The sequence below is a fragment of the Cinclus cinclus genome, chromosome 11 (assembly GCF_963662255.1).
Source record: "Cinclus cinclus chromosome 11, bCinCin1.1, whole genome shotgun sequence".
In the NCBI taxonomy this organism is placed as follows: domain Eukaryota; kingdom Metazoa; phylum Chordata; class Aves; order Passeriformes; family Cinclidae; genus Cinclus; species Cinclus cinclus.
The window spans coordinates 21368121-21392415 of record NC_085056.1 but is presented as its reverse complement, the minus strand read 5'-3'; the positions used below and the strand labels follow the sequence as shown (position 1 = coordinate 21392415).

Below are 24295 nucleotides of genomic sequence, written 5' to 3'. Positions count from 1 at the left end.
GCTCAGTGACAAAAGACTGTCCTCAGCCTTGGTGCGCTTAAGCCAGGCAAAGCACAGGAGCTCACTGCCCAGCCATAATTTGGGTGATTGTCTGATTTTTGGAGCAGGGATATGAGCTCCCCAGCATCTCCTGGTATGATAGGCTGGGTTGGGAAAAGCTGTGAATCCTTGCGGCTGACCCAGAGCACTCAGCTCTGCTTCTGGTCACTCATGGTTTCTCCTCTGGTTTGTGCTAAAGAATGGCAGAGGAAAAAACCTATTCAGAGGAGCACAGAATATGTCTTGCAAATGGATGAGGATGAGGATGATGCCCTTCCTGAGAAGAAAGCTCTAGTGGACAAAATAATACCAGAAAGGAAGTGTATACAGAGAGAGAGGTGAGTAAGCCTTCCATGGGTTACTGCTCAGGGTAGTGTCCCTGCAGGGTTTCCCTGCTCCAAGGACTCTGAGCTCAGAGGTGTTTGATAGCAAAGGCCAGCAGCAACACAGGACGGCCACTCTTAGCTCCCTGGCTCCCAAGAGAGGAAGGATCTTCTTCTGCTGAGATAAAACATCTTCTCTATTTTAGTGGTGAGCTCTCCCAGTTTAGATGCTGCCTGCAGGGAGCTGGGCTCTGGGTTTGCCTTGGCACTACCTGTAGAAGTGTCTTTATGATGTTGATTTACACCTTCTTCATCATCCCTCTTCTTCACCCATACAGTGGGATTGTGGTATGGGTAGGTGTGGGGCCCAGACAAACCCTTGGTGCTGGTCTTGCCACAGATGAGGTCCTTGCAATGCTGATCTGCCAGGGTTCTCCTTATGGTGGGACACCATCCATAAAAGCTCATGTCCTTTAGGCTCCCCTGCAGCTGCAGCAGTAGGCAAACCCAGGAGAAGCTCTGCTCCAGCAAGGTAGCTCAGCTCAGATCACACAGGAAAAGTGTGGAGCTGGGAGAGGAGGCTGCTTAAAGGAAGCCTGTGCATCAGGACTTTTTTCAGCTCAGGCTGAAGTTGGTTTCATGGGGAGGAGACGGACGAGGCTGCTTCAAATAGTTTCCATGGCAGATAGCACCAGTTTGCCTTGGTTACAGCTGGGTTCCAGCAGGAAATCTGGCTGACAAGAGCATGTCTTGCAGGAGAGGAGTTCCTGCAGCCTTTGCTGTGTGACTGATAGGATTATTGTCATTAAGGAGCAGGCTATGCCCAGGGAGAAGTGGGGTGAATGAATTGAGTTAGAATTGTAGGAGGGATAAGCAGATGTTAGCAATTTGTGATCTGGTTTAAACTGGGAAGTCAAGAGATGAAGGGCGTTTTCAGTCATCAGTGCAGAGAGCTGGTGGATCAGCCTTTGCAGTGTGATGGGGTTGTCTGGGTGTGCCTTAAGAGGGAGGTTGCACAGTCGAGACCTTACGATGGCAAAGCTTAGGTTTGGCTGGTGCTGGAGGGCCTCTTCCACCATTCCCCTCACTTGGGATGTTCCCAATTTGTGTGGGTGGAGGAAGATTGTGCTTCTGCCTGGCCTCAGGGTCAAGCAGTAAAGTGCAGGGCCAGCCAGGACTAGTGAGCCCAGGTTTGTGGTGGTGACTCTCAGAGATGAGCGCAGGTTTGTGGTGGTGACTCTCAGAGATGTTTTCTATTTTGTTTGCTGAAGGGAGCTGAAGCGGCTGGCTCAAAAGCTTGAGGAGGAAGCAAAAGCCTTAGAGGAGGAAGAGAAGCGGAAGGAGGAAGAGAAGCGGAAGAAGGAAAAGAAGGATTTCTCCTTGGGGAAGCAGCCTGCAAAAACATGGAAGAAATTAAGGAAATCCCCAGAGAAGAAGAAAAGCAAGCCCCCAGAGAGGAAGGAAAGCAAACAGCGAGAGAGGAAGGAAAGCAAAACACCAGAGAGGAAGGAAATCAACATTCTAGAGAAGGAGGGTACCATAATCACAGAGAAGGGGAGACCGAAAGCCACAAAGAAGGACGAAGCCAAAGCCCCAAAGAAGAGGGAAACCAAAGCCCCAGAGAAGTTGGAAACTGAAATCCCAGAGTACTCTGCTGAGATGGAGAAGAGGTTTCAGATCTATGAGTCATCGCAGCAGGACAATGCACAGGTTTTCTCCTCCTGTGACAGGATTCAGGGTTCTGTACAGTTACCTGTGATCCAGAATGGAAACACATCCCAGCCTTCAGCTGAAAACAAGCTTCACAAGACCATAAAGCCTCAGGAGAAGGTGGAGAAGAAGCCTGAACAAAAATGTGGAGGCCAAAGGAGTCTTCAGTCATCTCATCTGGAGACACGAAGCGAAGTTGCAGAAGGGACTGTCAGAGATGAGCATGTCGGGGTGTGGTGCTTGGACATCCAGGTCACAGATCCAAAGGCCATGATTAGGGAGATCCTGAGGGATGGGAGGCTGCCAACAAAAGATAAGGTAAAACCTTGCAAGGCTCAGATTTTGAGCTTGCTGTGGTCTTGGATCCTGGAGTATTGTGTCCCCCCAGGTGACAATGGCACAGAGCCTTGTCCAGGCACCTGATGATGTTCCACAATGACTCTGTAGCATCTGTGTGGATGGGGAGGTTATCACCATCCATCCCTCAGTGGGCAGAAAGTGGGAATGCTCTGTGTACAAGTATCCCATCTGTTCAGAGTTTCCCAGCCTGGAAATCATTAGAAATGGTCCCAGGACAGGGCAGCTCATGGTCATTGTTTTCTTCAGCTGAGTCACTTGGGAGAGGTTTCTGTCCCAGTCCTGCTTGTAGCTCTTGCCTCTGCTCTGGAGCCTGCTCACCCCACTGGGCATAACAAAGCACTTGTATACTTCAGATAAATCAAAAACCCCATTGCCAAAAGATCAGTGCCTTGAAAGAAGGAGCTGTGAGGATGAAGGCAACAGAAGTATAAGCAGGATTTTCTCTTCTGTTTTAGATGCTGAGACATCTGGGACTGCATCCCGAAGGGCCTCCCCTGCCCCCTGCTGCTGTCTTCTCCGTAGTCAACTACCCAGAGGAGTGGTTGGGTTCTGCAGAGTGTGTGAAGCCCTTCACCATTGTTGCACCGGAAGGTGCTGCTATGGAAGACAATCGGGTGGGTGCTCCAGTGGTGCTGGCACTGAAGGTGCCAGGGCAGGGACCAGGCTAGATGGGGGCATGGGGGACAGGTTGGATGGAGAAGGATCACTGTGGCGAGGTAGTGAAGATGTGATGGGGCCCCGTGTCTGCAGGTCTCCTTTCTGTCAGGGATGGGACAAAAGCGACAGCTCTGCGGGAGACAGAGCAGTTCTGTAAGACAAGAGGGAAAAAAACCACCTAAAACTGTCAACTTCCTTTGAGAACAGGGTCCTGAAGTGAGAAGGGGTGTCCTAGGTAAAACAAACACCAGTAAGGAAGACCAAGACCCTGGGCAGGTGGACTTATTTGTTTATTTATTCTCTCTTCCATTGGTTGAGAAATACCTGCTTTGCTTTCCAGGATGGGGATGTCTTAGGGCTCACCTGTCCCTCCCTTTTCTCTCTCCCCTTAGGCCAAGGCCCCAGATGCCAAGGGCAGTTCTGCCGAGGGCCAACCAAAGACACATAAAGCAGCCAGCAGAGACAACTCTCCAAAGGAGAACCAGATCTCCACACACAGAACAGAAAGTCCCCAGGATTCCTCTGCAACCAGATCCAAAAGTGTGCTGAAAAGAGCCTCAACCCCCACAGAATTCCACAGGTGAGCCACATGGGAAGAGGTGATGCCTCTGCTTCTTGGTCCTCTTGCCAAACAAGGTCCGTCATCCCCAGCTCCACAGTGACCCTGTGCCAGTGCCTCCACGGGATGGCCAGTGCACCCTCCTTGTTTCATTTGCTCCTTAGCAATGTCTGAAGCCTCCTCTTTAATTGCCAGGCTGAAACGGTACCGATGGATAGTGCCTGGCCACGGTGAGGTGGAACTGAAGGTCCACTTCTCCACCAAAAGGCCAGGGAAGTTTGAGCACACGCTGAGGTTTGAGCTCGTGGAGACAAAGCGCCAGTACGAGCTGCCCTGCAGTGGCACGGGCGTGTACCCCAGCATCAGCCAGAACCCGCGGTAAGGCTGGCCCTTGGCAGCCTCCCACACTGCTGCCCCCTGAACTCACAGCCAGGGCTGCCCCTTGGTGCTTCTGGCCTGGGCAGGTGGTGCTGCTTGAGGTCACCCAGCATCTCTTCCTGTGCTGGGAGCTGGGAAGGCAGATGGTGCCTCAGCCACCAGGAAGGGTTATGGCTTTCTGACTACATTTCCTACTTGGAGCATCTCATAGTTCCTTCTTCCCCACTTTCTCTGCCCAGGCTGGTGTTTCCACAGTGGAGGGAGACCATGGAGGCAGATGAAATCATCTTCAAGGAATATGTTGAGAGCACAAAGCAATTCCACTTTGGACCTCTGCTGTGTGGGAAATCAAGAGAGTGGTATGTGCTCCCTGCTGGGCCTTGTTCTTTCCTGGACATGCTTGGAGAGACATGCTGTCCTGCTGGCACAATCCAGGGCAGTCCCCAGCAGAGTCCTGGGAGACACATGGGATTGAAGGACCACAGATGTGTGAACTTGAGCAGATAAGAGGCAAATGGGCCTTGGAGGAGCTGCTCTGCCTACCTGGTGGGTGTCTTGGTGGCCGCCTTGGTGGCCAGAGCCGCATGCTGCTTCCAGACCAAAGGAGACTTGGGGGGCAACTTCTGTCCCCCTCCACATCTCAGCTTCACCCTGTAGGGAATGAACTGTATGGTGGTTTTAGAGGTGCTTTGAGCTCTGCAGGTAGCCTGATTGAGCAATTCTTCTGTAGATGGTTTTGTGAACCTTTCATTAATCTGTAATTAATAATAAGATTTATGGTTCACCTGCCAATGGGTGTCAGGGGGAATGTACAGCATCATGTACATTTTCCTGTGATGACATTGCATCCTCACTGCTAGGTAAAGTCTGCCTAAACACGCTGTCATTGAAGCTATTGTGTATTTCTACTTTTACTGTCATTTTTTTTTTAATTTTAAGAATATTTAACATCAAGTTCTTGTCTCCATGGGAGCTCTGGAGGGCTAGGTCTATTTTGGCAATGCAAGGAAATGAAATCCCGATAGTTAAAAAAAATAAAAGACAGTTGTTAGCCAGGTTGATGGATAATCTGGGATTTCTCTTTGCCTCTTTAACCCTTTCACTCCAAAGTAATCTCCACACCTGAGAGAAGGGTCGCTTGTTATCTATTTGCATTCCTCTTGGGAATTGGTGCTTTAAATTTCCTTCTCAGATGCTGAGCTAACGCATGAAATCCAAAGCAATTTCATGACTTTTATGAAAGAGACTAACTAAAGCTTTTTTACAAAAGAAAGGAGTTTAAAGAAGGAGTTTTCTTTCTTTATACCCTGCAGGGAAGGCACCCCATGAAGGGGAAAGAACCCATGTGCCTGGTGTACTGTTGTTTTTCTAGGCACCTTTGAATTTATATTGTATTAAAAACTCTTGAAGTGGCCTGAGCATCATCAGGCTTCTGGGGTGGAGGCACCAAGTCCAGGGGAAGGCATCAAAGTAAGGCAAGGATGAGCACACGTCCATGCCCCTGACTGGGATCCATTTCCCTCACTTGTTTGTTAGAACTGGGTCTTCCAGCACCGCTTCTTTGGGTGCACATGGAGCTCTCCTCGACGTGTGGCAAAGGCAACAGTCTCCTCTGCAGCCTTTTCCCCTTTTGTGGACAGGTACAAGGCCCGGAACTGTCCCGGCAACTCAGAGAATTTAACCATCCTCAACAACTCCCCTGTGGATGCAGAGGTCCAGTTCTCCTTTGAGAATGATGGGAAAGCAGAGACATTTCTTTTGGACCCTCCCAGCATGACACTCAAACCAAAGGAGAAGCAGGTAGGAGGAGGGCAGGTAGAGCAGGCACTGTACAAGTGCCCAGGAGCTGCTCCTCCTGCTCACACACAGTGCTCTTTCTATTTCTTTCTGTGGGGCCGGGTGTAGGAGCTGACCATTTGGGCATACCCCACTTCCCCTGGCTTCCTGGAAGACAAACTCATCTGCTGCATTGAGAAGAACCCAGACCCAGTGGTTTTCAGCCTGTGCTGCCATGGGGTGCACGTGATGCTGGAGGTCAGCCCCCTGGAGCTGTCTTTTGACAAGCTGCTTCTGCACAGGTCAGTCCTCCCACAAGCACTCCAGGACTTGTGACAAAGAGAAAATGTTTGACCTGGTTTCCCGGGCATGGATGGAGCTGCTGCAAGTTGCATTAAGTGGTGAGGCTGGTGTGACTGTCCAGCAGATAATGCCAAGTGCCTTCCTGTCTCTGCAGGACTGACAGCAGGACCTTGGTCCTGAAAAACAACACCCTACTGCCCATGGCCTGGAAGCTCACTGGGCTGGATGACCTTGTTGAGGCCTTCTCCTTGTCACAAGATAACGGCATCATTGATCCCCGCTCAGAGTTTGATGTGACCCTGAATTTCAAGGCCGAGCAGATTGGCAGCATTGAGAAGACCCTGCGACTAGAGGTGAGAGGGACTGGGCCCTGCCCTGCAGCTGTGTGCTCTTAGGGGTGGACTCAGGAAGAGCTGCACCTGACAGATTCAAGGGTGCTGTGACCCCAACCTCTGCCTCTACACTGCGTTTGCCAGGACGTGCAGTGCATCCACATCCCCCCAGATAACCAGACACTGCATCCTGAGCCTGTACCACAACCACTTTGTCCCTGTGAGTGGTTGAAGGCTGTTGTTTGGTTGTACAGACTGCAGTGTTATCTCTGCATTCCTCCTGGACTTTGTCTGAACCTCTTGCATAGTGCAACAAACACTCCCGCTGGGATTTTGTTCCCCGTGGTTTAGGGGCTGAGTTTCAGAGAGGGTGCAGGGTGATTGGAGAGGCATGTCAATGCCATCTGCTCTGAGACACCTCACAGTTCTTGTGGTTGTTCTTACATCCCTGTGCCTCTCAAGGATGCTCTGGCAGCAGTGTTCCCTGCTATAGGAGCACAGATTTGGGCTGATAGGGCTTTTTTTCTGCAGCAGAATCCCACTGGGGCAGGCAAACAAAGCTTGTGAGTCCACCAACATTTGTGAAGCCAGGGAGACCACAGAGGAAGCAGCCAGCAGAGACAAGGACTTACAGGCTGTCTACTAAAAGAATCATCTGAACAATGTTTGTTTCTTGCTGCTTCAGGTTTCAGATACAGGAAACGTCCTGGGGATTGTTCAGGCTGAAGACATTGAGATCTCTGCAGAAGTCTGTGATGTTTCTCTGAGCATCGACATGCCTGAAGGTCAGTGGATGCCTCCCAAAGAAAGCAGTCCAGGTGCACTGCACTGCCTTGGGAGGTGGGAGACCAAAGCATTTGGGATGGGATGGGATGGGATGGGATGGGATGGGATGGGATGGGATGGGATGGGATGGGATGGATACATAAAGCACATACCCTGCAAGCTGTGTGTAATAAAACCTCATCAGGGCACTGACAGCCTTAAGTCCCTCCTCTCTGACCTTTCAAGTGTACAGCTTCACGTGCTGATTGGATTTGGGGGCTTTGAAACCACAGAGATGTGAACAGGCAGTTGGCAACTGCCACAGGCTCAGCACAGCATATAAAGTAATTGGATTTGTGCTTGGAAGTGAGGAAATGGAAGCCAAGCTCCTAAGGCTTAGCTACTAAGCTTGCCGATATTTTGAGTAAGAAGAGAACGGGTAGACAAGTAGCTGAAAACACTTTCAAGAACAGAAACTTGCTGAAAAGGGTTTTGTGCCAAGACCTCCATGTAGCTTGTGACCTGGTGTATTCTGCAGCAGCTCACAAATACCGTGTTTGACCTTGTTCTGCGGGTTTTCTGCAGGTCCAGATGGAAGCTTGGAATTTGGAACCATTAATGTCCTGGAAAATGTGAAGAAAGTCCTGAGTCTAAAGAACAAAGGGATGTACAACATTGAGTACTGGTGAGTCCAGCTGCCTGGTAGTGAGCCTTTCCTGGGGTCGCCAGGCCTGCCTTCTGCCTCTGTCAATGGCTAGAACGTGTTTCAATGCTGGCTACCTCTTGGTAAATATCAAACTAGGGCTCTCTAATCTCAACTATTATACCAGAGAATCCAGCAGTTCTCCACAGCCCAGGAGGAACCCAAAGGAGAGTCCCAGAAATGTCAGCCACTGAAATGCTGAGATTCATTGCCTTTCTTTGATGGTCACCTCCTTTCTCTTTCTGAGGCTCTGTAAAGAAGTGAATGAAAAATTTTGGTGTCAAGGGTTCTTGCAGTAATCTCATGATTGCCTGCACTCTCTGTCAAGATCCAGGATTCCCTGAGCAGAGTTGGACTCTCCCTTTTCTTTTTTTTCCCTGGTCCTATACAAAGTCCTGACTGTGCTGGTGGGATGTATACTTTTAACTGCAGAGATCTCCATTCCTTCCCTTTCTCCCCTTCAGTTTTGTGCTGAAGAATGCAGGTCCCAGGATGCAAGATTTGGCATCCCACTTCACTATTGAGCCTCAGTCGGGCATGCTGATTGCCTCCCAGCCTGGTGTGAATGTTGAGATGGTCTTCCACCCCACAAGGGAAATGCTCCTCAAGAACAAACCCATCCTGTACTGCCAGGTGAGCCCCCTGGGCCAGGCTCTGTTATCACACGGTGTTTTGGGAGCATCAACAGGATAGGTATCTAAAGGAAGGAAGGCTTTAACTGGAGAATCCTCTCTCCTACATACACAAAGTCTTTCAAAACCATTGGGAGGCTTCCTAAGTGGAGCTGAGAATCTGACTCTGGAGGAGGTGCTTAAACAGGGAGGGTAAATTGATGGAGGCCTGGGGTGGAGGCTGGCAACTGGGGTAGAGCAAGCTGGCCTCTTGGCTTTGTTTACCACCCCTTCCTGTGCACACAGGTGACAGATGCCAGCTCAGGGGAAGGAAGCCAGACTGTTGCCACCATCCCAGTGAGGGTGTCGGCAAAAGCTGTGTACAGCAAGTACAGTATTGAGCCTGCCTCACCCATCAACTTTGGGGCCATGCTCAAGGGCACCAAGAAGACCCAGACTGTTGTGCTGGAGAACAGAGGCATGCTCAACTTCAAATTCCACATCCTCCAAGCACCCGAGGATGCATCTGCATTGGCAAGCAAAAGGTATGAGAAGCCCTGCACCACCCTTCCTGTCTGAGGAGGCACCACCCCATGGCTGGTATGTGGCAGGCAGCCAGGAGACCTGGGCTATCATCCATCTGCATCCCTGGCTTGGGGAGAGGGAGCAAAACATCACCTTGGTGTCCCCATGTGTACTATGAAGCTGGTGGTAGAGCTGCTCTCTGCAGCACTGGGTGCTGCAGGCTGCTCTCTGGGAGCCATCAGCAGCAGGAAGGCTTTCCTCTGTGGGGAGGAAAGCCAGCTTTGACCTCAGAGAAAGGCAGGGGAGCTCAGCATGACAGACACCTCTGCTTTCTCCTTCCTCAGCTCAAAGCAAGAGGAATCCTCTCCATCAGGAACAAAGCTGAAATCAAGCTCCTTGACACAGGTGGGTGACTCCTGCTCCCCAGCAGTGCTGCTGCAGGGGATGTGAGAACATGCTGCTGTGCCCAGGCTGGGGGCTGATCACCACAGGGTGGGATGTAGTCTTCAGGATGGAGTCCTGGATGTGCTCAGTCCCACTGACAGTCCTGTACTCTGGCTCAGACCTGGAGCTGTGGGGTCAAGAGAGGGGAGCAGGTCCTGTGTTTGACAGCTGCTAGCCAGCATAGGTGTGTGAACACCACAGAAGCAAAAACATCCCCCACTAAACTCCCAGTCCACAGAGCTCAGAACACATTGCTTTTTCTTCTACCCAGTCCCTTACCTCTCTCCCATCATTTCTCACAGCCATTTCTACTGTCCTGTGTTACCTCTGGAGGTTGAAGGATCACAGCTACCACCTTCATTCTGTACACACAAACTCCTTTCTCTCTGTCACTTGTGACATGCTTGCAGCTCCTCTTGGCTTGTTGGTCTCAGCCTGGAGCTGCCTTTGGGCCATGGATTCATCCTTCCCTGCCCTGGGACTGGGTACTTGGCCCCAGCTGGAGGCCAAGGCAGGACATATTCTTTGTTGGGGTGCTCAGGGCACAGCTATTAGCCATCAGCCTCTCTTGGAACTTTTTCTGCAGGGTTACCTCAGTCTTGGCATGTTCACGGTGTCCCCCTGCTCCGGCTCTGTCGCTCCATGGGGCCAGCAGAAGATCACAGTGGAATGCCTCGCAGGGCAGGAGGGGACATGTGAGGGGCAGCTCTACATTGACATCACAGGCAGAGACCCCAAGGACAATCCCCTGGGCATTCCCTTTACCCTGATTGCCGAGTCCTGCCTCCCAGGTACGTCCTGTCCACAGGTTCCCTTGGTCACACCTGCTGCTGATCAGTACCTCAACTTGCTGCTAGGTTAGGCACACTAGCCCTGGTGTCCCACCTTAAAATCCTTGAAGAGGTTCCAGCCCTCTTCAAGTCTACCAGTGGACTCATCCCTCCCAGGCTGAGAGGGATGCATGGACGGATAAAAGGAAAGCAATGCTCTCTAAGACTGAGGATGACTGAGCTCCATCCTCACAGCCAGCTCCCTCACCCAAACCTGGGTTTAGCAGTCACGTCGGCAGAAGGGGCTCATCAAGCCTTCTGAGAGGCCAGCAGGGTGCAGATAAATTCATCAGGGAGGCTTTTCCACGCTCATTCCTCTTGTCTGTCCACAGCACTTGTTGAGGATGTCACGTTAACCTTCGAGGAGTACCCGATCTGCAGCAGCACCAACCTCAGCTGCAAGCTGCGGTCAGTCAAAGGCACGGGTCTGTTTGTCAGAGAAGAGAACAAATTTGTCTTCACCAAGGTTCTGGTTGGGCAAGAGGCTGAAGCTCATTTCAGTGTCTACAATACAAGTGGTCTGCCATGTGACGTGGTCCTCTCCAACAAACCCCTGCCTGGAAAGGTAAGATCAAGAGGCCAAGGTGATGGCTGCCCTCTAAAGGCCTTGTGAGAGTTTGTTTTGTTCTCCAGATGGATTGCTTCCTGTGGCCCAGACTAGTCTAGCTTAGTGCAGGTTAAACTGCAAGGGAGAGCAGCAGAGCCAGGGAACAGCTGTGTTGAATTTTGCATGTCCCAAGCAAGGTTTTGGCTCACACCTCTGGGTCTTCAGTGGGAAGCACACTCAGAGAGGGGCTGTTATGAACTGACATGCCAGGGCTCAAAGCAGAGCATTTCCTCGGGCTCCCTGGCTTTTCCTTCTCTTTGAAGGCCAGTTCTAGGTTATTTGCAGGGTTTTTCCTTGCAGCACCCACCTTCCATATATGCTGGGGCAGCTGCCAGCACTCAAAACACACAATGCTTTAGCACAAAGTCAGCATTCCCTGGGAGAGAGGGAGCCTGCCTCGGGAAGCAGGAAGGATGACACACTGTCTGGGGCTGTTCTCAGTAATGCATGTACGAATACAACCATGTCATGTTGAAAGGTGCCTTCTCCTAACTTTTCTCTCTGGGTTTCCCCAAGGAAAAAAGCCCTATCAATAACATTTTCAAGTTGTATCCTGACACGATGTCCATTCCTGGCTCATCCAATGCCATTGCTACGGTGACCTTCACCCCACTGGAGGAGCAGAACTACAGCTGTATTTTCAAGGCTTCCCTTGTCATCCCAAAAAGGTAAATTGCCAGTGGAATACTGGGGGTGGCCTCGCTGAAAACTGCCTCTCCACTGGGAAGGCACAGATCTCTTGTTAGCTCTAATGCTTTCAGTAGCCTTAGGCAGAGTACTTGGCATGAGTTGATCTGGGAGGCAGTAGCTGTTAGAAAGAGCAGAAAAATGAGGCTGATGGTTTAGCCTGGAGGAGGAACTATGAAGACACAGAAATATTAGGTAGCCAACTGGAAGTTACTGAGATGTGCTGCAGCTGAGCTCTGGGTATCCAAGGACAAAGGCTAAGATGAAGCAGTTTGGTGCCAGCCTGTCAGCAGTCAAAATTTCCTGTTTGTTTCTGTAAAATTAAGTGATCCTCTGTGATTCCCTGACATTCATTAAGCTGTTTTATATGAGTGGTTGGAGCTGGTTTGAAAGAGGAGCCCAGTTCCTCTGCCCTGGGACCTCTCTAGTGGGGCTTTGACCTGTTCTTCCTCAACCCTTTAGTGGCTGAATTGGAACAAGAGAAGTCTCATTCCTAATACAAAATTGCTTTTTTACTGTTCTTGGAAATTATCTTTATTGATGGTGATGATTTACTTTTGCCTCCTTGCTTTTGTACTGCTTCCCTGCTGTGCTTTTGCTTGTTGCAGATGTCTCATCTCCCTGCAGCCAGGGGATTTGCCATATCTCATCTAGTGCCTCATTATTTACCTGCTGTACTGCATGATTCAATTAAGTGAAATTATAACTGTTATTGTGGAAGGCTCTGGCTCTTTGGAGCAGATTCCTCTTGTGAATGGCCCTGCATGGATTGGGAAGAGGCTGGTGGGGGGCTGTGTTGTGGGGTACAGGGGCACCAGGCAGGGAAAAACATTGTGGGTGGCGCTTGCTGCTTCCCTTGCCCAGAGAGAAATGGGTTAGTGCCAGCTGAAATTGTTTCTGTGCCTCTCCTGCAGCTCTGTGCAAATTAAGCCCCAAACCCTGACCTTCACCATCAGTGGGAAGGGGCATGAGCCACAGGTGACAGTCGTGTGCCCAAGTGCTCGCAGCAAGAGGGGAAATGCTGTGCTGCGCTTCAAGAGACTCCGGGTGGGGGATACAGAGATGCTCCCCCTGGTCATCCATAACAATGGCATCGTACCTGTCAAGGTGAGAACCTGCTCAAGGAATGGTCTGATTTGGGAACAAATGCCTTTGGCACAGGGGAAGGGTCCCAGAAAACATGGCACACCTAAGAAGAGGTGTGAGAAATTAATTTTAAGCAAGTGACTGACATCCAAGAAGGGAGTTCTTGGGAATTTTCCATCCAGTCTTTCTTCTTTAAGTTAAACACAGGTGGAGTGGTGGTGGAGTATTTTCCCCTATTTCTCATCACCTTTTCTTCTCACGGTGATGTGTGATTTCCCAGTTCCATTAGATTGCATTTGATCCTAGTTTACTACATTTCAAGTAAACTTAGTTGTAGTTTAATTACATTCTGCTCATTACTTTCTGTCCCGTTTGGTTCTGTGTTAGTGGTATCCAGATGTCTCTGAAGACCCTTTTTTTCCTGGCTGGTTTGCCTTAACCTATTGTGCTAAGGGCTGTTTGTAGTGGGAGTGGTGCTGGGTTCCCCTGCGGGACCAGCAGCACTGCGGTGTCAGTCCCTGTGCCATCCTGTACTCACACCAGTATCACTGTGCTCTCTGTTCCCTTTTCTCAGTTTATGTTACACCTGGAGGATGAGCACGGAGCATTCTTCTTGAAAGGCAGGGGCTCCACACTCGAGAGATTCTACACTGAAGATGTGGAAGAGGACTGCGTTGGAAATGGTAAATTTATTAACCATGAAGCGTGATCATGCACAGAGGGAAAACATGTGCCCTGCTCTTGGCTTCTCTGAGCAGCAGCCAGATGTTAGACACAGTTTCTTTCCTTGGGCTCTCTGTCCCCCCAGCTTTTCTTGGAGACCTTCCTAGAAAGTTGTGAGAAGTTGTTCAGTTCTTCTAGACACGGTGGGTTGAGCTGTGGGGGACTGTCACTACCTCAGTGGACCCTCTGAGGTATTTGCTGCATTGGGAAGGTACCAGCTGGAACAGATGCAGCCCCTGAGCACACAAACAGCCAGCAGAAGCCAAAAGCACTCTCTGGCTCAGCTTTCCATATGGCTGGAACTGGCTGGAAGCAGATGGAATGACAGCTGGGCATCAACGTGAGGTTCAGCTGCTCTAAGTGCTGATGTGTCTGGAGGTGGCAGTCTCGTGAACATAGGAAGAGGGTTTGGAACCACTGGGGTAGAACCTGTGCTTAGAGGGCAGCTGGTTTCAACCTCTTCTTCCTCATATATCCTATGGAAGTATTTCCTCTGTAGAGCTGTATCACTTAACTCTGATTTCCATTGCTGTGCAGAGAGCAAGCCCCCAGAGAAGCCTTTCTTCCTTCTGCATCATGGGCAATCGACAAATATTGATGTCATTTTCAAACCCACCTTGACTCAACATCTGGAAGGGAAGATTTGTGTGTTACTGGAAGACATCTACTCTAAGAAGACCCTAATAGAGCTGGTGGGTGAAGGCCACAAGGATGAATTCACCCTTGATGGACTAGAGGAAGACACAGATGAGAGGAGAGCTAAGCGCAGTCTGAAGAAAGACATTATTGATGGTAAGAGAGGAGAGGCTGCCAAGGTGGAGCAAGGAAGAAGAAAATATCTGATCAAGTGTGTCCTTTCTCTAGCCAGGCCTGGGCTGTCAGCCATGGGACTTGGTGGCCCGTGGCTGTGGCAGCCATGCATGCAGAGCAGCGTGTGCCGTGCTGCATGTCGCTGGCTTAGGGATGTGTCAGAGTGTTTCTCTGAAAGTGGTGGGATGGGGAGAGGCCTGGGGAACTCCCTCCCACGGGGAGGAAGGCTTGGAGCAAGGAAGCATTGAACATACAGCTGTCTGTGCACATGAAAGGGGCGGGTGGAGCTCCCTGCATACTGAGATCTCTTGCTCTCCTCCTTAACAGCTGTCAGATTGAATCACATCCAGTTTGGGGACTGTCCTGTCGGGAGGCCCTACCGCAGGACCTTCACCATCACCAACCATACCAGTACGAAGGTCATGCGCTTTGAGTGGGAGGCAGACGCCGCATTCCAGTTCTCCCCCAAGGTGAGCGTGGACTGCTCTGCCTTTCCCCATTGCTCAAGCCCTGCCCTGCTGTTCCTGGGTGCTGGCAGGGAGTCCTGACATAGCAGTGATAGCCACTTCCAGTGCCATCCATGTAGGAGATGCAGTCCCTGGCTTGGCTGGGCCAAGGCTGCCAGCCTTGCAGAAAAGGCTTCACGTTATGGGAGGTGGCACCTTCTGTTCACACTTTTGTCTATCAGAGTTCACATAAATCCACACCGAGGTGCAGATTCCTGGCACAGCATCTCACCACATCAGTACCTTTCGCTGTCAGTCCTGCCCTTGGCAGTGCTTCCTTCCAGTTTGGTCTTGACTGCCTGATTCTCCCTAGATGGGACACCTCCACCCTGGATGTGCCAAGGACATCACAGTCACCTTGAAATCAGATGTCCCAGCCACCTTCAGGAGGCACCCTGTGAAATGTAAGGTGATCAAGACCAACTCTGAGCTACCACAAAGGAAGGTTGAGGACTGGGAGGACCGAATGTGCATTGTCACAAGGGAGGATACCACCAGGAAAGACATGGCAGCCAACCGGCCTGTGAAAAAGAAGGTAAGGAGCACAACGGCAAAAAAGCCAACCCAGCTTTTACAAAAAGAACCACCATAACACCATCACTGTTGGTTGGCTGAGCAGCTCCTGCTTCCTCTGGACATTGGGCAGCAGTGGGGTTCACCAGCAGTGCATTCTAGGGGAGATGCAGTGACCTCATACAATCACACAAGAGGGGGAAGCCTTCTGACAAGAGACCTTTAGCCACACACAAACTTTCAGTCTGTGGGGTTCAGCAGCAGTGCATTCTAGGCGAGAGGTGGATGCACAGTGACCAGATAGAAACACACAAGAGGGGAAAGCCTTTTGACAAGGGACCTTTAGCCACACACAAACTAGAAGTCTGTGCCACAAGCACAAGTGTTGCAGCCCATGTTGAATGGGAGACAACGTTATATGATTTTATCCCATTTAATGGTGTTAGAAATCTCTTCATCTCATTTGGTGCCTTTTCACCAACGAGCAGTTAAGTCTCTTGCACTATGTCTCTTCTTTTGAAGTGGAGAGAAATACACTTCTGCTGCACATACTGGTGAACTCCGAGTTTTGTCTGCATGGATACCAGAGTATGGTTGTGGTCTCTGTATTGTGGGGGATATCTCATCATGGAGTAGCCCAGGCTCAGTATGACAGAATGGAGGAGTCTGGAGAAGGATCATCTCCAGAGACTCCTGCTTTTATTGTCATTATTGCCAAACATACTCATCTTGGGTGAAAGTCCTGTCCGAGTATCTGGACCATTTTAAGGCCTCTAAACCATCCTCTTTTCTGTCAGCACATCTGCAGTTGGAGACTTTCCTAGTGAGATCTTTCACTTCCCAAAGTGCCCACTCCCAGCTCCCAGCAGTGTGGCTGTTGCTCCACACATGACATCTGGAGAGCACTTGCTCCTAAGACAAGAAGAAAAAGGTGCTTTCTAGAGGTCTTCAGTCTTGGGGTTCTCTATCCACAGAACTCCAGCAGGCAAACTCAATCCTAATTGTGAGACCTGCTGGATTTGTAGGGGACCAGGAAAAAAAACAGTCCCTCTACAAGGCTGAAGTAGAGGGACTGGAATGCAGCTATAGTCTCCATGGATATATTAACAGCTGTGGTAGTGATTGCTTTGATCAACAGGTAGGAACAACTACTGTAGCGGATCAGTCCCAGTCTTGTCATCTTTCCAGGAAAGTAAAAGTGAATGGTCCTTTCTAGTCCCTCTGTGAGGCTGATCTTGGAGGCCAAGAGATTCCCTTGTCAGCCTGACTCTGTGGGCTCTGCTCAGTGATTCTTCCCTCCTCTGTTTGCAGATGGTCCAGACAGCCCCAGAACCAGAACCGGCACCGGCTTACACTGTGGATGAGAGCATCCAGGAGGCCAAGGTGTACCTCAGTGCTGTTGTTGGCTACACTGAGTTCAAACAGAACCTGATAATGGTTCAGCTCAAGGACACCTTGCCCAACCAGACAAGGAAAGACATGTGAGTGCTGGAGGCCAGCAAGGCCCTGTGAGCGGGAGCTGCCTTTGCCAGGGCTGAGCCAGTGCCCGCTTCCCCGAACTCTACCGCAGCCAAAACCAGCACAGGCCCATTTATGTGCACACAAAGCCAAGCAGGAGACGGTGGTCAGCAGAGGTTCAGTGCTGCCATATCTTTCTGCTGAGACCAGCCATGGGTTTGTTTTTACTGCATGTCACTTGTCCTCATCTGCTCAAGAATAAGTTTGCAGTCAAGCCAAGACCTAAAGTGCAGAGTAAGCCTCTTAGCTTCAATGTCCTGGGCACCGCGTTGGCCCTTTCTTCTTAAACTTCCAGACTTGGAAATACTTTTTGGGCCACCCAGGACAGCAGTCTGAGCATAGTAGAGTTGCCTGGAGAAGAAGATGGTCCTCAGCAGAAAGTGGTACCAGGAGTCCATCAGACAATGTTATTGCACTATTTGCTTTATATTTATTGGACTTGTTTTATTTTTTTTATTTTTATTCCTCCTTCTTGCTTTTTAGTTTCAGGATACACAACACAGGAAATATAACCCTGGAATACAGCTGGATGGAAGCTGCAGATAGTAAAGCAGTGAAGAAGCCATACTCAACCACTCGGACGGGTAAGGGCATTTCACTTGGTGGCTGAGGGCCTGGGGAGAAGACCCTGCCACTTGACCCCGAAACATGAATTGCTTTTGCATCCTTGTCCACACGTCCGCTTTGATCAGCATCTTCCCCAGTGCAGCTGGAGAGTCTTCTCCTTGTCCCCCTCTGCCTTTCCACCCCTTCTGTTCTTGCTCTGCCCATTCTGCTCTGCAAAGGAGCTGAGCCAGCCACTGGGAAGAGCCACACGCTGGGTCAGGACCTGGAAGGGGGTCATCTCTTTGACAAGTCTGAGACTGGGAAAAACAATGGTGTAATGAGTGAGCTGCCCTGCAGCCTTTGTCTGTGTGCAGTTCCCCACTCCAGGGCAAATGTAAAGTCACTGTCTAAAACCAACTCTTCTCATTTGGCACAGGAGTGTGTTCTGCAGGCAGACCCTGCTCCCAGATGCTCTATTTCCTGCTGAACGTACTCGGCTAGAGATGTTCCAAGTGCATTCCAGATCTCCTCCACCTACCTGCAGCAGGAGGCAGAGTTGCTGGGAACATAGGATTTTGTCTTTGAAAGGTGTTCTCTTCTTCTCTGCAGGTCAGTTCCTCTCCTCCACTCCTCTGAGGCATCACAGAAAGCTGCCGCATCCTTTCAGATGGCAGCAGGAGCATCCTTTTGAGATGCATCCTTCTGGAGTGCGGCAGCTTGCCAAGAAGCAGCAGCAGTCCAAGCAGCAGCAGCAGGATTCTGAGCAGCAGCAGCAGGATTCTCAGCAGCAGCAGCCCAAACAGCAGGACCGCTCCAAGAAGCTACAGCGCTTCAAACAAAAACACCTCTCTGTGCAGCGTTTTAGTCCCTCCCTGGAAATCTGCCCAGATGACAAAAAAGACCTGCCACTGTTCTCCATCCACCCCTGCCACGGCATCATCCCTCCTGGCCAAAAGCAGATCTTTCACGTGCTGTTCTCCCCAAAGCATGTGGGGAAGTTTAGGACCAGCATACTCTTCAGGTGAGCAACGTCTACGCACTTGCCCAGAACTCCCGCTTCGGATGGGTATCACTGAGTCACAGGGTGGCATGGGATGGAAAGGACCACAGTAGGTCATCTGGTCCCACTTCCCTGCTCAAGCAGGGCCAATCCAGAGCACATGACATGGGGTTGTGTCCAGAGGGCTCTGGAATAATTCCAGTGAGGGACACTCCCTCACTGTTGCCTCTCTGGGCAACCTGTCACCTGCACAGGCGAGGAGTTCTTCCTCAGGTTCAAGTGGAATTTCCTGTTCAGATTCTGCCCATTGCCTCCTGTCCTATTGCTGGCCATCACCAAGCACAGCCTGGTTCATCCCTTAAGACCCTCCCTTCAGTCCCTCTGACTGGGATGGGGAGGTGGGCTTGGAGACAGGCAGCCCCAGAGAGGCAGCAAAACACCCAGAGGAGCACAGAAAGATCATCATCTGGCCTTGCTAGGGAGACACTGTGAAAAGACACTCTATGAAACATTAAGCTCCTGGAGGGTTGCAAAATCTGTAACGAGAGATACGGGGACCAGCCAGTCCCTAGCTCTGCTTCCTTTTGGAACAAGCAAGGCCTGCTTCTCCACATGGAACCCCATGTGCTGTGGTTGGTCCCCAGGCACTTAGCTGGTCATGTTGCTGCCCTTGCACCTCTGCAGCCTCCCTGCAGCGAGTGCAGTTGTTTAATTTGCTGCTCACTGCTTGCACAGACAGAGGATGCAACATGGTGTGCAGTGCAAGGAGACAGAAAAGTGGCTGGCTGGAAATGTTCATCTGACTAATACCAGTCCCTTTCTTCCTAGGACTCATAAGCTGAAGCCGGCTCTGAAGAAGGTAGAGGTGATTGTGAAAGGCAGAGCCCAGGAGCAGGAGTGTCTTGATAAACCAAAACGCTCTGCGTTACGGCAGACAGACAAAGGCCAAGGACCCAAGAAGCAGGTGCACTGGAAACTAACACCTGAGTGACAGCGTTTGTGTTAGCTGCAGCATCCAGCAGGAGCCAGCAACATCGTGTCTTCTGCTGCTGATGGTCTCCCACCCTTCACCAGAGACCTCTGCAGCTACCCTTGCAAGCTCCAGTGAACACCTTTATCCTATCTTTAATTACCTAAATTAATTAACTAATTTTTAATTAAACAGTTGGCAATAAATTGTTAATTGTCAGCTTGTCTTGCTTGGAAAGACAGGTGTCTGCAGGATCTCTCTAGAATGGAGAATGTGACCCCCTTCCCTCCAAATCATTCTAACTTTGAAATTAAGGTGCTTTACAGCAAATTTACGGGAAAAGGAGTAACAGTGCTTTTCTAGGATGTCTAGCCAGGCAAATAAGCCAGAAAAAACCCAGAAAAGGCTCTCACTCAGTGGCTCTTGTCCAGCACACTGTTACTATGGGAAGAGAGAGAGAGATGTATAGAAAATAGCAGGCCTTTTTGAACCCAGGGATAGGGGAGGGAAGAATAACATCACAGCCAAGGGGACGGCGCTGAAGGGGAGAGATTGGTAAGAGGGATAAACCATGCTACAAACAGAACAAGGGGAAACAGAACAGACCATTTTCCATGCAATATAAAACAATGATTATAAACTGCAACAAACACTGAAATATTTTTTTCCTAACAGCTAAATTTCCTCTCTCAGCGTGAGGCCAGTTCCTCTGGATCTCACTGCAGGCCCAGCAGAAGAGACCGGCCCCGCCTCACTGCACGCTCCTGTCAGGGAGTTGGAGAGAGCCCTGGAGCCCCTCCTGAGCCTCTGCTCCAGACTGAACAAACCCAACTCCCTCAGCTGTTCCTCGCAGCACATTTTCTCAACCCTTCATGAGCCTTGCTGCCCTTCTCTGGACACACTCCAGCCCCTCCATGTCCTTTTCCAAGTGAGGGGCCCAGAGCTGGACACAGCACTTGACGTGTGGCCTCACCAGTGCCCAGCACAGAGGGGCAGGCGCTGCCCTGCTCCTGCTGCCCACACCGGTGCTGATACAGGCCAGGGGCCATTGGCCTCTTGCCCCCTTGCGCACGCTTTGGCTCACGCTGAGGCGACTGCTGACCTGCAGGATGTGGCACTTGGCCTCGTGGAACCTCACGCCTCTGTGCTTGGCCCATGGATCGAGTCTGTCCCAGTCTCCCTGCAGAGCCTTCCTGGCCTCCAGCAGATCCACACTGCCACCCAACCGGGAGCCTGCAGATCTACTGAGGCTGCTCTCAATCCCCACATCCAGATCGTCGATTAAAGTGTTAACCAGGACCAGCCCCAACACTGAGCCCTGGGGAACACATTTCAATGCAGCTCAGTTTGCATACTCTGCAGCTGGAGGCTGCAGTGCCCCCACAGCAGAAAGAGCTGCCATCCCGTGGCACTGGCCACACACACGGGTGCAGGAAAAAACCCTTTGACTAGGTGAATGTGGCTGACAGAACAGAGCTTTCAGGCACACACTCCTTTCCCCTAAAGACCCCTGAACTCAATAAATGGTATTTCACCTTCCAGCTCTTGGCTCCATTGGATCCTCAGACCATCAGAGATCCATCAGCCCCTCTCACCCTTTTGCACCTTCTCCCCACTCAAGCTGATGAGCAGCTTTTATAAGAAAAAATGCAGTCCTGCTGCCAACAAGGTGAACCAATTTGTAAATGCAACTTACCCTGCCAAAAGCATCTACTGCCCTTTTCTTTCAGAGGTGAGTCATCAGAAGTAATGAGAATGTGTTGCATTTTAAACCAAAGAGGAGAAGAAACGAAAGCACTCACACAGGATTTTGCAAAGCCAATATATGCCAATATGACTTATCCTGTTGGCTGCTCAGTTATTGCAGCCCTTTTCTACTTTGCCGTTTGTCTTGTTCGGACATTGTGCTCAGATGATTCAGTGATGGGTACAACAGAAATTAAAAAAATCACGGCTGATCGCTAAATAATACAGCCTAGGAAAATTTAAATGGATTGTGAAGTATTTCCATCATGGGGATGACAGTTATCACATAGAGACCAAAACAAGCCCTTTTAACAAAACTTCATTTATATCCTTGTTGCTCAAGCCCTACTGTCCATTTGTTTGGCTGACGTAGTATAATGTAAAAATACTGTTCAAGATCTTCTACTGTTTATGCATTCCAACCCTTCCGTTGCGTTTTCTAAACGCTCTGAGTATTTTTTACTTTGAAAACAATTCATAATATTTTGGAAGTAACATTTAAGTTCTCTGTTTCCTTTTGACACTCAACTGCAGAAATGAGAAAACAGAAAGGTCAGAAAAAATTGCAGAGGTGGATAGTAGTTGACAAGGAGCAAACTTATAGGAGATGAGTACATTACTACCGCTACTGCTTAAGAGCATCTCTCACAGAAAACAGACAGGTGACACTGTCCCAACTCCTTCATTTCAACTCTCCATGACTTGTTTCCTGCTTTGTAAAGCTGAGTTGAGCCATTTTTACCTAAGACGAATAACAACTAGTAATACACACTTACAGTTCTCTTGTAATACTGCACCAGCACCAGGTACCCTTAGAATTTTTTAGGGTATTGCAATGCCATCCCTGAATTTAAACAGGTTCAAGTTATTATTTGCAGCTTATTCTTTCAGGCAATTTGTAGCAAAAGTAAAAAAGTTATTGCACATGTTGAATCTCCCTTTGTAAGTAGTATTGTCAGTAACCGGACTATTATGTGTATGGGGATGCACACGAGGATTTATCTACTGCTTCATTCTGTGTGACTGCAGGCTTTGAGAAAGAGTAATCCCACTTGGCATTTTGGCTCACTTTGGTCTCAGTGATTATAGATCCAGAGTAAGTTGTTAGAAGTTTGTGAAAAAAAAAGTCTCTGAAATTTACAGCAGAGCTGAAGTGTACAGAAGGATGAGACTTCAATGAATACTAAGAATAAGTTTGAAAAGTATATCCAGCTGTCCTACTGGCTATGTCCAGTTGTTATCCACTGTTACAGTACAGTGCACAAACAGCTTTGTTCTTTGCAAAGTACAAACGGGACCCCAGGAAGAAGAGCTTCAAGGAGAGGGCAAAGGTGCACATACCTCAGCCTGCTCACCTGGCCGTCTGAATGGAATGACCAGTGGTACTGGACAGGCAGTGGGCTGCAGTTGGTTATCTCCAGAGAACGCACTTCTTCAGTGCCAGCTGGGATGCAGCCAAACTCCAGGGTGCTGGGCTGGATTTGGAGATTGGGGAAGTGGACTTCTCCTTGAAGGGTGATACACTCCACATAAGGATGGCCGTTGACCATGTTTATCTTCAGAACCTTCTCTTCCTTCCAGCTATGAAAATCCAGTTTATAAGATGGGTCAAATGCAATGTAGAGATGACAGGTCTGTCCTACATCCACTGTCACAGGCTGCAAGGAGATGAACAGTAATTAATCACCCGTGTGATGACGTCCCAAGGTCTCACAGCTGAAACAGTAAATGCTTGAAATGTGATTCCCAGCATGGGCTTCTTGGTTCATCATGCATTTCTTTACAGCAAGGGTGTGACTGCAGCCACAGCAGTCTAGTCCAGAATTCCCTCAAGCCCTTGTTTCTGTGCTCAGCAGCAAGACAAGGGGGTGGCTGCTGGAGAGCTGGGATGCTTTCCAGGAGACCCCTTTACTGCATGGCTGGCCCAGACCTAGTTGCCTGCTCCTTCTCCTTGTGCCTTAAAGCCAGGATGGACCTTCTCAATTCAGATAAGATTTTGATTCCTTCAGCAGCTCTGCTGATGCAGCTCAGGCCAATCCACTGCTGACACTACAGAATAAACTTCTTGACTCAAGGCTCTCCCAACAGAAAGGCACCACCACATCCCTCCTCTTCAGACCCCACTGGAGGAGTCCAGGGCTGCTCACCTGGCCATCCGGGAGGGGCTGCTGGTCCGCATCGCAGAGCAGAAACGGCTGCTCCAAGTCCAGCATAAGGTCGAGTGGCAGCAAGCAGGTGTTCTTTAAAGCCAAAGGCTTGTACTGCAGAGTCAGGACATCATCACTGGGTTTCTATGGAAACGGGAGACAAGGAAAAAGAAGCCTCAGCTAGCCACAGACCTCCTTCTGCTTCTGCTGCATCTCACAATTTTCAGCCCTAGAAGTGCATACATCTCTATTTCCCCCTTCTATTTGTTTCTGCCCTTCCAGGAGATTTGTCTTTAAAGCAGATGTTTTTCATGTTTAGAACCACAGCATTCCCTGGGGGACAGGGAAACACTCCCACACATGGATGAGGGAATAGCCCCCTGAGAGGAGGCAACTGCTTAAACAAGATCTAAATCAGAAAAGTCAATCCAGACCATTTGTCTCCAGTTTTGTCTCTCTGTTGGGCAGAACAGCAGTAGATGGTCATCACTCACATACAGACATTTCTTACAACCTTAATGGCTCTAGCAGCCTCATCAAAGCAGTTCATCTGAAACATGTGTCCTCTGCTACAGGGACACAGTGTCTGGTCTCAAAGCTATGAGCAGCCTAGGCTCCTCCTTCCTCTCTATCCATAGTGATGGGCTTCCTGAACGGTTTGCAGAAACCAGAGGGTTTGGGAAACTAGTTCTGCATGTACTGATATCAGGCAGGTGCTGTGCCATGGCATGCAATGAATCAGTTTGTGTGTGTGGCATCAAGCAGAAGCCAGGCAGAATCAGGGAGAGCTGAAAAGCTTCTAGTTACACCTGAACTGCCTGTTCCAGGGATTCTGTACTTCAGTGGAAGCCTAGGAATTGGAAGAGAGGCCTGAAACTACAGACACCAAATAAGGAAACATCCTCTCTTTTTCAGACAACTGTCAGGAGAGGAGAAGATGATGCTGGAGTTGTGATCCAGAGACTAAAGGACACCTGCTCTGCCTCAGTGTTATCATCGCTGCAGCTGCAGGATGTCTGGGGGTCCTTTGAAGCAGGTGAGGCTCAGGGAAATGCACAGAGCTATACCATATAGCTATATCATAAAGCATCCATGCCAACAGCAGAGAGGGCAAAGAGACA

At 49.9% G+C, this 24295-nt stretch overlaps 1 protein-coding gene across 1 annotated transcript in view; it reads left to right on the top strand.

Moving 5' to 3' along the window:
* LOC134048158 (hydrocephalus-inducing protein homolog) overlaps positions 1-19419 on the top strand; it is a 74987-nt gene extending 55568 nt beyond the window's left edge. The window contains exons 42-70 of the mRNA XM_062499758.1: positions 239-377; positions 1634-1696; positions 2093-2390; positions 2888-3046; positions 3482-3669; positions 3844-4026; positions 4266-4385; positions 5667-5826; positions 5932-6104; positions 6260-6458; positions 7123-7222; positions 7788-7887; positions 8370-8538; positions 8823-9061; positions 9386-9446; positions 10072-10276; positions 10648-10880; positions 11439-11590; positions 12524-12716; positions 13270-13378; positions 13956-14210; positions 14556-14698; positions 15048-15269; positions 16559-16728; positions 17249-17349; positions 17551-17652; positions 18200-18332; positions 19140-19275; positions 19324-19419. Coding sequence (XP_062355742.1) covers positions 239-377; positions 1634-1696; positions 2093-2390; positions 2888-3046; positions 3482-3669; positions 3844-4026; positions 4266-4385; positions 5667-5826; positions 5932-6104; positions 6260-6458; positions 7123-7222; positions 7788-7887; positions 8370-8538; positions 8823-9061; positions 9386-9446; positions 10072-10276; positions 10648-10880; positions 11439-11590; positions 12524-12716; positions 13270-13378; positions 13956-14210; positions 14556-14698; positions 15048-15269; positions 16559-16728; positions 17249-17349; positions 17551-17652; positions 18200-18332; positions 19140-19275; positions 19324-19419 — 4601 coding nt within the window. The remainder of the gene's footprint in view (positions 1-238; positions 378-1633; positions 1697-2092; positions 2391-2887; positions 3047-3481; positions 3670-3843; positions 4027-4265; positions 4386-5666; positions 5827-5931; positions 6105-6259; positions 6459-7122; positions 7223-7787; positions 7888-8369; positions 8539-8822; positions 9062-9385; positions 9447-10071; positions 10277-10647; positions 10881-11438; positions 11591-12523; positions 12717-13269; positions 13379-13955; positions 14211-14555; positions 14699-15047; positions 15270-16558; positions 16729-17248; positions 17350-17550; positions 17653-18199; positions 18333-19139; positions 19276-19323) is intronic.
* The last annotated feature ends 4876 nt before the right edge of the window (positions 19420-24295 follow it).